This window comes from Oncorhynchus mykiss, chromosome 5 (assembly GCF_013265735.2).
Source record: "Oncorhynchus mykiss isolate Arlee chromosome 5, USDA_OmykA_1.1, whole genome shotgun sequence".
Taxonomy (NCBI): domain Eukaryota; kingdom Metazoa; phylum Chordata; class Actinopteri; order Salmoniformes; family Salmonidae; genus Oncorhynchus; species Oncorhynchus mykiss.
In genome coordinates this window covers 23112217-23126677 of record NC_048569.1, presented here as the reverse complement: position 1 = coordinate 23126677, position 14461 = coordinate 23112217, and the positions used below count along the sequence as shown (strand labels likewise).

The 14461-nt window shown below is 46.1% G+C and overlaps 1 protein-coding gene across 6 annotated transcripts in view; it reads right to left on the bottom strand.

Annotated features, from left to right (window-relative positions):
• Positions 1–14461, bottom strand: part of LOC110523451 (AP-3 complex subunit beta-1) — a 92367-nt gene that overhangs the window by 31343 nt on the left and 46563 nt on the right. For 5 of the 6 annotated variants that reach the window (XM_036977069.1, XM_036977073.1, XM_036977071.1 and 2 more), the window contains exons 14-20: positions 14255–14364; positions 13877–14053; positions 12913–13099; positions 11994–12124; positions 11626–11779; positions 11337–11514; positions 9724–9889 (exon numbers count right to left, since the gene is read on the bottom strand). In XM_036977069.1, the coding sequence (XP_036832964.1) occupies positions 9724–9889; positions 11337–11514; positions 11626–11779; positions 11994–12124; positions 12913–13099; positions 13877–14053; positions 14255–14364 (1103 nt within the window). The remainder of the gene's footprint in view (positions 1–9723; positions 9890–11336; positions 11515–11625; positions 11780–11993; positions 12125–12912; positions 13100–13876; positions 14054–14254; positions 14365–14461) is intronic. The other variant, XM_036977070.1, reaches the window with a different exon arrangement.

Below are 14461 nucleotides of genomic sequence, written 5' to 3'. Positions count from 1 at the left end.
CAGTATCAGTATCAGCACAGCATCAGCACAGTATCATAACATAAGTTGTATTTTTTTAGCAAATGTTCCAACATGAATGGCAGATGAATGAAGGCTATAGATGAAAGAGAAAGAAGAACTAGTGGGAAAGAGAGAAAGATGACAGGCAGAATATTAAAGTAAAGTCTGTTTGTATTTGTGGGAATGTAGCCTACACACTGCCCTATTTGACTGACAGTGTCTATACAATACAGTAACATGATATTCCTAAACACGTCTGCTATGTGCATAAAATTCTATTCTATTTCTCAGGCTGCTGTGTGTATATACATCTGGAGGGTCTGTATGATCTACATGGGCCAGCCATGAGACATGTCGTGTCACAACCGATTGATACACTCCATTGACTCTACCTCCTACCACTAGGCCAGGCTTGTCAAACGGCGACTCAGAATATTAGGACGTGCATTGTCACATATACAATACAACAGGCCCTCTCTGTCTCTCCATGCCCTCCTAACCAACCACAGCCCTGTTCACTTCTCATGAAGAACCATACAATTCCACTCTGCTTACTGCAGGATCCACAAATGGAGGAGAGTGTGTGAGAAGGCATAATAGTGAAAAACAATGATGTTAGAGGGCGTATCTTCTCAGATCGTCTCTGATAGATGCTTGGTGGCAAAGAAGAAAACCTTAACAGGCGGAGTGAGAGAGAGAGAAAAAGAGAAGAGAGAAAAAGGGAGAGAAAAGACGGAGAGATGCATAATGCATAGGTCGTAGGAGCAAAGTGTGTAAAAATGAAAATGTCAGTGCAGAAGAGAGGGGGAGAATCAGAGAGAGAGAGAGAGGGGGAGAATCAGAGAGAGAGAGAGAGAGGGGGGGAGAATCAGAGAGAGAGAGAGGGGGGGAGAATCAGAGAGAGAGAGAGGGGGGAGAATCAGAGAGAGAGAGAGATAGAGAGGGTGGGGAGAATCAGAGAGAGAGAGGGGGAGAATCAGAGAGAGAGAGAGGGGGGGAGAATCAGAGAGAGAGAGAGGGGGGGAGAATCAGAGAGAGAGAGAGGGGGGGGGAGAATCAGAGAGAGAGGGGGAGAATCAGAGAGAATCAGAAAGAGGGGGAGAATCAGAGAGAGAGGGGGAGAATCAGAAAGAGAGAGAGGGGGAGAATCAGAAAGAGAGAGAGGGGGAGAATCAGAGAGAGAGAGGGGGAGAATCAGAGAGAGAGAGGGGGAGAATCAGAGAGAGAGAGAGAGGGAGAATCAGAGAGAGAGAGAGAGGGGGAGAATCAGAGAGAGAGAGAGGGGGAGAGAATCAGAAAGAGAGGGGGAGAATCAGAGAGAATCATAAAGAGAGAGGGGGTGAATCAGAGAGAAAGAGGGGGAGAATCAGAGAGAGAGGGGGAGAATCAGAAAGAAAGAGGGGGAGAATCACAGAGAGAGGGGGAGAATCACAGAGACAGGGGGAGAATCACAGAGAGAGAGGGAGAATCACAGAGAGAGAGGGGGAGAATCAGAGAGAGAGGGGGAGAATCAGAGAGAGGGGGGGAGAATCAGAGAGAGGGGGGGAAAATCAGAGAGAGGGGGGGGGAGAATCCGAGTGAGGGGGGGAGAATCCGAGAGAGGGGGGGAGAATCCGAGAGAGGGGGGGAGAATCAGAGAGAGGGGGGGAGAATCAGAGAGAGAATCAGAAAGAGGGGGAGAATCAGATAGAGAGAGGGGGAGAATCAGAGAAAGAGAGGGGGAGAATCAGAGAGAGAATCAGAAAGAGAGAGGGGGAGAATCAGAGAGAGAATCAGAAAGAGAGAGGGGGAGAATCAGAAAGAGGGGGAGAATCAGAGAAAAATCAGAAAGAGAGGGGGAGAATCAGAAAGAGAGAGAGAGAGAGAGAGCAGAAAGAGAGAGAATCAGAAAGAGAGAGGGGAGAGATCAGAAAGAGAGAGGGGGAGAATCAGAAAGAGAGAGGGGGAGAATCAGAAAGAGAGAGGGGGAGAATCAGAGAGAGAGAGGGGGAGAATCAGAGAGAGAGGGGGAGAATCAGAGAGAGAGAGGGGGAGAATCAGAGAGAGAGAGAGGGGGAGAATCAGAGAGAGAGAGGGGGGGGAGAATCAGAGAGAGAGAGGGGGGGGGGAGAATCAGAGAGAGAGAGAGGGGGAGAGAATCAGAAAGAGAGGGGGAGAATCAGAGAGAATCATAAAGAGAGAGGGGGTGAATCAGAAAGAAAGAGGGGGAGAATCAGAGAGAGAGGGGGAGAATCAGAAAGAAATAGGGGGAGAATCAGAAAGAAAGAGGGGGAGAATCACAGAGAGAGGGGGAGAATCACAGAGAGAGAGGGAGAATCACAGAGAGAGAGGGGGAGAATCAGAGAGAGAGGGGGAGAATCAGAGAGAGAGGGGGAGAATCAGAGAGAGGGGGGGAGAATCCGAGAGAGGGGGGGAGAATCAGAGAGAGAATCAGAAAGAGGGAGAGAATCAGATAGAGAGAGGGGGAGAATCAGAGAAAGAGAGGGGGAGAATCAGAGAGAGAATCAGAAAGAGAGAGGGGGAGAATCAGAGAGAGAATCAGAAAGAGAGAGGGGGAGAATCAGAAAGAGGGGGAGAGAGAGCAGAAAGAGAGAGAATCAGAAAGAGAGAGGGGGAGAGATCAGAAAGAGAGAGGGGGAAAATCAGAAAGAGAGAGGGGGAGAATCAGAAAGAGAGAGGGGGAGAATCAGAGAGAGAGAGGGAGAATCAGAGAGAGAGAGGGGGAGAATCAGAGAAAGAGAGGGGGAGAATCAGAGAGAGAATCAGAAAGAGAGGGGAAGAATCAGAAAGCGGGGGAGAATCAGAGAGAAAATCAGAAAGAGAGAGGGGGAGAATCAGAAAGAGAGAGGGGGAGAATCAGAGAGAGAGAGAGAGGGGGAGAATCAGAGAGAGAGAGAGGGGGAGAATCAGAGAGAGAGAGAGAGAGAGAGAGAGAGAGAGAGAGAGAGAGAGAGAGAGAGAGAGAGAGAGAGAGAGAGAGAGAGAGAGAGAGAGAGAGAGAGAGAGAGAGAGAGAGAGAGAGAGAGAGAGAGAGAGAGAGAGAGAGAGAGAGAGAGAGAGAGAGAGAGAGAGAGAGAGAGAGAGAGAGGGAGAATCAGAAAGAGAGAGGGGCTGCGCTTCAAACGCATAAAAGACACACCCTCCCCCACTTACCCTAGCCTTACGCCCTTGGAGGAATCCCCGTCACCATCTTGGCCATCAGTCCAAACGATTAGCCAAACAAGGGAACTTCGCAATGTAAGCCCCTCAGCCCTTATTTTTGATAGAGTTTGCGAGGGTACAATTATGTTCACTTCGGGGCCTGAAACACCCCATAATTCAATTTGCGATGGTTGCACATCCGCTAAGAAAAGTCAGCCAAAACCTCAACGTCAATATGGAGTCAACATGCAAGTGTAAGTAAAAACTAATGTAAAAACACTAATGCACAAACATGTCTCATAAAATAGGACGTTTTTGTTTGGTTAGCTATCGGAAATTGTAGAAATAAATGTTTTTCCTTCAGAAGTTCCAGCTAGGCAGGCAAACGTTAGTTAGCTAATTCATTTTCTAGCTATCATACAGTAGGCGTATATTCATAATTATATAGTTAATATAAGTAGACATGCAATCATAATTGACTGTAGCGCATATAAAGCACCCACAAGCTACCGGTGGCTGAAAACACAATCATCGCGGGATAGCCCTTTGAATTCAACAATTCAAAGACGGTCACAACTCGCAGACTTGTTTACGTGTTGCTGTGCGTTTTGTTGCCAACCTTACTTTGCTACCTGACAACTTTACGGTTTTTACTCCTTAATTACAGTTTATATTTTTTGTTTTTTCCTCACTCAACTTTTTTTCATTCAACTTTTCCTCTCCGGACGCTTTATCTGGACGTGGTTCGTCAGGACGTCCAACAGCCGAAGCTAAGTAGTAACATTAACATGATGCCTTCTAATTGCAGTCGCTGTACTCATAATATACAGGAGAACGATCGCCTTACGGCGAGGATAGCTGTGCTACAAGCCCAGATTCAGACGCAATCGTTAGGCAAGGGTTATTTCAGTGTAGGAAAGGATGAAACAGCGTCTGTGCCACCAGTAAGTACAGATAGTAACGTTAGTATAAATTCCCTCGCACAGTCCCCGCAGCCGGACAACTTTCTCACGGTTTCTGAAAGGAAATGCTGTAGGAATGCTCAACCGGTATCGCTCATTCAGCCGACAGAAGCTCTCAACCGGTTGTCCCCATTAAGCAACGAGTCGGAGTCGTAGTCAGAGGCCGAGCCTTCTCTTGTCTCTACTCCTCCCGTTACGGGGTCTGAGACGCCGAAGCTTCCCTCCATTAGCTCTGTCTGACAAATTGAAAACCCTAGTCATTGGCAACTCCATTACCCGCAGTATTAGACTTAAAACGAATCATCCAGCGATCATACACTGTCTACCAGGGGGCAGGGCTACCGACGTTAAGGCTAATCTGAAGATGGTGCTGGTTAAAGCTAAAACTGGCGAGTGTAGAGATATTGTTATCCACATCGGCACCAACGATGTTAGGATGAAACAGTCAGAGGTCACCAAGCACAACATAGGTTCAGCGTGTAAATCAGCTAGAAAGATGTGTCGGCATCGAGTAATTGTCTCTGGCCCCCTCCCAGTTAGGGGGAGTGATGAGCTCTACAACAGAGTCTCACAACTCAATCGCTCGTTGAAAACTGTTTTCTGCCCCTCCCAAAATATAGAATTTGAAGATAATTCGCCCTCTTTCTGGGACTCACCCACAAACAGGACCAAGCTTGACCTGCTGAGGAGTGACGGACTCCATCCTAGCTGGAGGGGTGCTCTCATCTTATCTACCAACATAGACAGGGCTCTAACTCCTCTAGCTCCACAATGAAATAGGGTGCAGGTCTGTTAGACAGCCTGCCAGCATAGTGGAGTCTGCCACTAGCACAGTCAGTGTAGTCAGCTCAGCTATCCCCATTGAGACCGTGTCTGTGCCTCGACCTAGGTTGGGCAAAACTAAACATGGCGGTGTTCGCCTTAGCAATCTCACTAAGATAAAGACCTCCATTCCTGTCATTATTGAAAGAGATCGTGATACCTCACATCTCAAAATAGGTTTACTTAATGTTAGATCCCTTACTTCAAAGGCAATTATAGTCAATGAACTAATCACTGATCATAATCTTGATGTGATTGGCCTGACTGAAACATGGCTTAAGCCTGATGAATTTACTATGTTAACTGAGGCCTCACCTCCTGGCTACACTAGTGACCATATCCCCCATGCATCCCGCAAAGGCGGAGGTGTTACTAACATTTATGATAGCAAATTTCAATTTACATTTTTTTTATTTTTTAAATGCTGTTTTCGTCCTTTGAGCTTCTAGTCATGAAATCTATGCAGCCTACTCAATCACTTTTTATAGCTACTGTTTACAGGCCTCCTGGGCCATATACAGCGTTCCTCATCGAGTTCCCGGAATTCATATCAGACCTTGTAGTTATAGCAGATAATATTCAAATTTTTGATGTCTTTAATATTCACATGGAAAAGTCCACAGACCCACTCCAAAAGGCTTTCGGAGCCATCATCGACTCAGTGGGTTTTGTCCAACATGTCTCTGGACCTACTCACTGTCACAGTCATACTCGGGACCTAGTTTTGTCCCATGGAATAAATGTTGTGGATCTTAATGTTTTTCCTCATAATCCTGGACTATCGGACCACCATTTTATTACGTTTGCAATTGCAACAAATATTCTGCTCAGATCCCAACCAAGAAACATCAAAAGTCGTGCTATAAATTCACAGACAACACAAAGATTCCTTGATGTCCTTCCAGCCTCCCTCTGTCTACATAAATCAGTTAACCACCTAACTGAGGAACTCAATTTAACCTTGCGCAATACCCTAGATGCAGTTGCACCCCTAAAACCAATTCTCATAAGAAACAAGCTCCCTGGTATACAGAAAATACCCGAGCTTTGAAGCAAGCTTCCAGAAAATTGGAACGGGAATGGCGCCACACCAAACTGGAAGTCTTCAGACTAGCTTGGAAAGACAGTACCGTGCAGTATCGAAGAGCCCTCACTGCTGCTCGATCATCCTATTTTTCCAACTTAATTGAGGAAAATAAGAACAATCCGAAAATCCTTTATGATACTGTCGAAAAGCTAACTAAAAACAGCATTCCCCAAGAGAGGATGGCTTTCACTTCAGCAGTAATAAATTCATGAACTTCTTTGAGGAAAAGATCATGATTATTAGAAAGCAAATTATGGACTCCTCTTTAAATCTGCGTATTCCTTCAAAGCTCAGTTGTCCTGAGTCTGCACAACTCTGCCAGGACCTAGGATCAAGAGAGACACTCAAGTATTTTAGTACTATATCTCTTGACACAATGATGAAAATAATCATGGCCTCTAAACCTTCAAGCTGCATACTGGACCCTATTCCAACTAAACTGCTGAAAGAGCTGCTTCCTGTGCTTGGCCCTCCTATGTTGAACATAATAAATGGCTCTCTATCCACCGGATGTGTTCCAAACTCACTAAAAGTGGCAGTAATAAAGCCTCTCTTGAAAAAGCCAAACCTTGACCCAGAAAATATAAAAAACTAATCGGCCTATATCGAATCTTCCATTCCTCTCAAAAATTGTAGAAAAGGCTGTTGCGCAGCAACTCACTGCCTTCCTGAAGACAAACAGTGTATACGAAATGCTTCAGTCTGGTTTTAGACCCCTTCATAGCACTGAGACTGCACTTGTGAAGGTGGTACATTACCTTTTAATGGCATCAGACCGAGGCTTTGCATCTGTCCTCGTGCTCCTAGACCTTAGTGCTGCTTTTGATACCATCGATCACCACATTCTTTTGGAGAGATTGGAAACCCAAATTGGTCTACACGGACAAGTTCTGGCCTGGTTTAGATCTTATCTGTCTGAAAGATATCAGTTTGTCTCTGTGAATGGTTTGTCCTCTGACAAATCAACGGTACATTTCGGTGTTCCTCAAGGTTCCGTTTTAGGACCACTATTGTTTTCACTATATATTTTACCTCTTGGGGATGTCATTCAAAAACATAATGTTAACTTTCACTGCTATGCGGATGACACACAGCTGTACATTTCAATGAAACATGGTGAAGCCCCAAAATTGCCCTAGCTAGAAGCCTGTGTTTCAGACATAAGGAAGTGGATGGCTGCAAACTTTCTACTTTTAAACTCGGACAAAACAGAGATGCTTGTTCTAGGTCCCAAGAAACAAAGAGATCTTCTGTTGAATCTGACAATTAATCTTAATGGTTGTACAGTCGTCTCAAATAAAACTGTAAAGGACCGCGGCGTTACTCTGGACCCTGATCTCTCTTTTGACGAACATATCAAGACTGTTTCAAGGGCAGCTTTTTTCCATCTACGTAACATTGCAAAAGTCAGATACTTTCTGTCCAAAAATGATGCAGAAAAATGTACCCATGCTTTTGTTACTTCTAGGTTAGACTACTGCAATGCTCTACTTTCCGGCTACCCGGATAAAGCACTAAATAAACTTCAGTTAGTGCTAAATAAAAAAAAATATCATATTACTCCAGTGCTAGCCTCCCTACACTGGCTTCCTGTCAAGGCAAGGGCTGATTTCAAGGTTTTACTGCTAACCTACAAAGCATTACATGGGCTTGCGCCTACCTATCTTTCCGATTTGGTCCTGCCGTACATACCTACACGTACGCTACGGTCACAAGACGCAGGCCTCCTAATTGTCCCTAGAATTTCTAAGCAAACAGCTGGAGGCAGGGCTTTCTCCTATAGAGCTTCATTTTTATGGAATGGTCTGCCTATCCATGTGAGAGACGCAAACTCGGTCTCAACCTTTAAGTCTTTACTGAAGACTCATCTCTTCTGTGGGTCATATGATTTAGTGTAGTCTGGCCCAGGAGTGGGAAGGTGAACGGAAAGGCACTGGAGCAACGAACCGCCCTTGCGGTCTCTGCCTGGCCGGTTCCCCTCTTTCCACTGGGATTCTCTGCCTCTAACCCTATTACAGGGGCTGAGTCACTGGCTTACTGGTGCTCTTTCATGCCGTCCCTAGGAGGGGTGCATCACTTGAGTGGGTTGAGTCACTGATGTGATCTTCCTGTCTGGGTTGGCGCCCCCCCTGGGTTGTGCCGTGGTGGAGCTCTTTGTGGGCTATACTCAGCCTTGTCTCAGGATGATAAGTTGGTGTTTGAAAATATCCCTCTAGTGGTGTGGGGGCTGTGCTTTGGCAAAGTGGGTGGGGTTATATCCTTCCTGTTTGGCCCTGTCCGGGGGTATCATCGGATGGTATCATCGGATGGGGCCAGTGTCTCCTGACCCCTCCTGTCTCAGCCTCCAGTATTTATGCTGCTGTAGTTTGTGTCGGGGTGCTAGGGTCAGTTTGTTATATCTGGAGTACTTCTCCTGTCTTATCCGGTGTCCTGTGTGAATTTAAGTATGCTCTCTCTAATTCTCTCTCTCTCGGAGGAGGACCTGAGCCCTAGGACCATGCCTCAGGACTACCTGCCATGATGACTCCTTGCTGTCCCCAGGCCACCTGGCTGTGCTGCTGCTCTAGTTTCAACTGTTCTGCCTGTGATTATTATAATTTTTTGACCATGCTGGTCATTTATGAACATTTGAACATCTTGGCCATGTTCTGTTATAATCTCCACCCGGCACAGCCAGAAGAGGACTGGCCACCCCTCATAGCCTGGTTCCTCTCTAGATTTCTTCCTAGGTTTTGGACTTTCTAGGGAGTTTTTCCTAGCCACTGTGCTTCTACACCCGCATTGCTTGCTGTTTGGGGTTTTAGGCTGGGTTTCTGTACAGCACTTTGAGATATCAGCTGATGTACGAAGGGCTATATAAATACATTTGATTTGATGTACTTCCGGGCAAGGGCAGTCCATTTAAAAATAATTCCTTCCTCCCTTGCCCTGCAAGTGTAAACTCGTCAGACGTCATCAGAATTGCCCACTTAATTTGAGGCCTGAGGGGAGAGGGTGTGTGTTAAGTGTTTGGAATGCAGCCAGGGATAATCAGACAGAGAATCAGAGAGAGAGGGAATCAGAAAGAGGGTGGGAGAATCAGAAAGAGAGAGAGAGAGGGAATCAGAAAGAGGGCGGGAGAATCAGAAAGAGGGCGGGAGAATCAGAAAGAGGGCGGGAGAATCAGAAAGAGGGAGAATCAGAAAGAGGGAGAATCAGAAAGAGGGAGAATCAGAAAGAGGGCGGGAGAATCAGAAAGAGGGCGGGAGAATCAGAAAGAGGGCGGGAGAATCAGAAAGAGGGCGGGAGAATCAGAAAGAGGGCGGGAGAATCAGAAAGAGGGCGGGAGAATCAGAAAGAGGGCGGGAGAATCAGAAAGAGGGAGGGAAGGATGAGGTGAGAGAAAAAGCAAGAATAAACAAATAAGCAGACCAAATCATATCCCGCTGTGTAAAATCCTCCAGTAGCTCTTCAAAAGACACTGTTCACACTCACTAACACACTGTATTCTGTTGTACCATGATGAACAGAGGGTTGGTTCAAACTCTCTTATTTACGGTGTGGAGAACAGCTCAGATTGGACACAGGTCAACAGACCTTCATCTGTTCAGAGTCAGACCACGGCCTCAATTCAATCAACTGCAGATTAAGGAACACTCGAGAGTTAACACTAGCTGTATCTTAGATGTTAAGCATGCTAGAACAGACACACCTAGCAAGTGGTTGTCTCACCTTGGGTTTGGCTTTAGACTTGGTCTCCTTCTTGTGTTCGGTGCCTGAGTCAGAGTCTGTGTGGGTGTCAGAGTCTGATTCTGAATCAGAATCAGAATCAGAGTAGCTCTCTTCTGCAGACGAACTGTTGGCTTCTTTAGCAATGTTCCCATTCTCATCCGAATCACTGACACAGGAACACGCACACACATAAACAAACACACATTGAGGAGAGAGAACACAAAAGGTTGTAAGAGTTGACCTCCAAATCACATTCCAACACTTTTCAATCTGTAACTGATAAAGGAGTGTTTAAAGATGATTTCACATGAGGAAATATAAGGAATAGGGCACCTTTAACATATCTTAAACTGAAGACTGTAATACATTAACTCGTGTTTCCTATAACCAAAACATGACTAAGTTTCAATACGAAGGGGAAAGTGTTATGCATCTATACATTCAAACACTTTCCATTCTGCACCACGTAGTGCAGTCTGCTGGAGCTCACACTCAAACTCTGTCAGAACAACCTAGATCAATCTGTTTTGGTTCGCCCACTTAATTTAATATCGCTTTGGCTAAAAAGTTATCCTCCTCCCTCCCTCCATCTCCCTCTCTCTTCAATTTGTCCTGATAATGAGTGTTTACTGGGGCTGCCTGGGATTTTCAGCTGTTAAATTAACGAGGAGAATTGTGACGGTAACTGGCTTTTTAACTTGGCCGATGATGAGAAGCCAGTATTAATTTGGCCTACAGATTTCATTTGTTTCGAACAGGAAAAAGCGATATAAATCAGAGTGGGCCTGATTAAGCCCTGCCTGGAATGACTGGGCTGTAATGAGGGCATTATGCTGGGTTTGTTGTGGAAGCACTGGGGTGAGCTGGGATAATTACTGTGTGTGTCGGTGTGTGTGTTTGCGAGAGAGAGAGATTGTGTGTGTGTGTGTGTGTGTGTGTGTGAAATCACTGGGGTGAGCTGCTCTAATTACACTCTAATGGAGGGAACAAGGTCAGCTGCCGGCCTGTCATACAGCGCGAGCAGGTAGGGTGTGTGTGTGTGTGTGCGAAAGAAAGAAAGAAAGCTGGGGTGAGTGAAATAGAACGTGTCAGGGACTAAATTTGCCAGTGTGTAACCGTGTGCGTGTGTGTGTATTCAGCAGTAATGACTCAGATCTCATTCATTGGTACCACCAGGCAGCTAAATGACCAATCCACAGTCATTATCTATCAGCCATGTAAATCTGGACCACTGCTGATGGAGCTCACAATAACTACATTCTAACTGCTCTGAACGTGTGTGTACAGTAGGTGTCATCGTATGTCTTCAACATGACCAGAGAGAATGTGTGAGAGAGAGAGACAGAAACAGATGGAGAATGACATTGATGTCACAAAGCACTGATCACGTTGCTGACTATGACCATGACTTCAGACAGCTGCACTGTTGTATGAGCGAACACAAACACACACACAAACACCTTGCCTAATTATCACACTCAGCCTTCGATAAAACAGGTAAGACCTCAATAGATAAATTCAGCAAGAAGAGAAATGATAGACAAACAATACATATAGGTTCCAAACCAAGGACCTAGTCAGGGGAGTGGGCATGTTCCATGATAGTGTGGTACCTGTCTTTGGCTGTTGGTTTGACTGTCTTCTTCTGTAGTGGGGTCTTAGTTTTCCTCTCCTTCTTTTCAGAGTCAGATTCACTGGAACTCTTCTCTGATTGGCTGGAGGACTTGTCTGACTCCTCACTGCTCTGACTGCTGTTCTTCTGGACATGGCTCTCTGCATCGCTGCCTGACTCTGGACACACACGTTCATTTTGTAAGATGTGCAGTCTTACAGACAAAATGGATTGGACTGGCAATGCAAACACTCACAAGAGAACTTTATGTTACACATGTGGACACACACCTTCACTACTACTACTACTGCCATCCTCACTGCTACTGCTCCCTGATCCCTTCTCCTCCTCCTCCTCTCCTGAGTCAGAGTAGAACTTGTCATCTGATGATTTGGCAGGCTTGGATTTCCCAGTCTTCCCTAGAGATGGAGCCCACTCCTTCACCTGGCAACGGAACAGGAAGTGACGTCAGAGGAAGTGAGGTACAGTAGAGGAAGTAAAGTAAGAGAAGGGAGGAGAGTTGGGAGAACTGCAAACATATTGAAACGTAGCAAAAATGGATTTGTAGTTTGGGTGACAGAGTTGACCATGACCACCCTTGGTGTGGGGCCGGGGTGAGGTGAGCAGTAGAAGGAAAGATAGAATGATGGATCTTTACCGGCTCAATTACCTCCACATTCCTCACTGATTGGTCAGGAGCCACGGCGGGCCAATCAGAGAGCTCCAGGTAGCCACTGGCTTTGGTGTTGATGGTGTGGGACAGGGTTCCCAACTGGTAACGATCGCGGTCTGACAGAGAGAGGTAGAGAGAGGTAGAGGGAGACACAGGGGAGAGGAGAAGAGAAAATGATGGGGAGAGGGCAAGATAGAGGGAGGAGAAAGAAAAGAAAGAGGGATGGAGAAAGAGAGGAGAAAACGTGTCAAAGGAGAAACATTGGAGTTAGGGAGCGAGCAAGAGAAAATAAGGAAACAATGATTAACATTGGAGGGGGGAGAAGGGTTGAGAGGCAGGGGTCTCAATGTCACAGCAGTGCTCTCTCAATATGCAGGACAGAGAGTAAATGGCCTTAAACACTCTGAAATGTCACTGTATAAACACATACACAACTCTGTTTAATAAAGGGTCCAGGAGACCACAGGAGCACATACACGGCAGCGGGCAAACAGATTAAAAGGATTCTCCCTCCCTAATGGTGAATATAGGAGGTGTAATCAGTCCAAGTGCCTGGGGAGGTCTGCCTTCAAAACAGGCTTTCTCTAACTAAAAAGATGGAGAGAAAAAAGAGGCGTTAAAGTGTGAATATTAAGAATGACAGGAGCAGTTAACGTTTTCCATAAACATCTAGCAGACGCAGAGACCACCGCAGAATAATAATGTTTAGGAGGCTGCTTCTGTCTCTTATCTGGATTAAAGTCAAGTGTGTGTGTGTATATGTGTGTGTTCTCTGCATCTCAGAAAGGTTAGTATTAGCCAGGTAATTCATCCATCTCATTTGAGTCAGAGAGAGAGCCCTGACCCCAATGCCATTCAGAGAGACCCATACAATTCCCTATCTAGTGCGCTATTTAAAAGGTACCTTTGTAGGCAGACTCGAGGACAGGTGCTGGTTTGGGCGCCAGCAGAATGCGGTGGGCGTACTTGCTGAGCGCTCCGTTCTTGTCATTGGGCACAATGAGCTGGCGGATGAATCGCGTGCGGTCTCTGATGTCATAGTTCTGGTCATATTTCCCCAGGTTCAGAATGTACTGGGTCAACAGCTTAGTCTGGATGGAAGAAAGGAGGGAGAGTGGGGGGATGGAGGGAAGGGAGAGAAAGATATAGGGGACAGGGCAGGAAAAAGAGCAGGGGAAAGATGGAGGGATATGGGAAGATATTCAAGGAGATGGGAAGAAAACACACACACAAAAAAACACACAGCTCTGGGGCATCACACTAAATGTTCCCTCTGCTCCTCACTAGCTGTATGAGTGACAACCTCTCCCTGTACCAGGTGGGTTTATGGTCTGAGATGGGAAGTGCTTTCCTTACACTAACATATATTATTTAGAGAGGAATAAAAACAAGAGTTACTACCTGAACGGAAACATTACACCTCTCTCTCCACCCCCTCTCTGAAACATTACCAGGGGATACCGGTGTAATAATGTGCTCATTTGAGGCGGCGGCGGCAGCAGCAGCGTCTGCAGTGTGGTCATAATCCGAGCTTGGCAGCCATATTGCTTCCCATCTGATAGAATGGGCCTTCAGTTCTCATACGAGGGGAGGCAGGGAGATGGAAGAATGCGCTACATTGAAGCCTGCTCTTAACAAAGCATTTAGCTCTGAGGTTATGGTATAGGACTTCTGTTAGGCCCAGCAGGCTGAACCAAACCAGAATACTTAGGAAAGACACTGGCGAAACTATATTAGAAGCTAGTGCCTAAGTAGCCAAATAACTAGAATAACTGGAAGTCATCATAAGCGGAATTGACATGGTAATAACAGCTTAATAACATCTTATAGGCTACTGCACAGTTTAGCGTAGACTATGTATCTTTTACCTGTTTGGAGTTGGTGAGGTAGAGTTTGGCAGCCAGGTTGACAGTCTGGAGCTTGACGATGTCCTCCTCGGAGGTGAAGCTCTTGGCCATCTTGCGGAGGACGTCAGGGGCGATCTTAGGGACCCTCTCACAATACTCTCCCATTAGCCACAGGATGCTGGCCCGCGCCATCGGCACCTGGAGACACAGAGGGGTTAGTCCTCACTGTACTCTCCCATCAGCCACAGGATGCTGGCCCACGCCATCAGCACCTTCGGCACGGGTTACTCTATGTTAAGATTGTGCACACAATTAAATGTTCCAACTCACACAAGCTCAGTCTCATGAAATACACACTCGGACACAGACACACAAATGTTCAAATAGTGGTAGACGTACAGTGATGTTGTCAAAGAGTTGGGCCATGTGTTTGATGATATCACTGTGCTGGGTGGGCTGGATCTGGAGCAGCTTCCTGATCACCACCACACTCTCCGCGACCACCGTCTCTGTAATGACTTCATACGGTTACATTTAAAACAATACCTACAAGAGGATTTCACACACATCAAACTTTAGAAAGACGCTGGACAAAGAACCAATCAG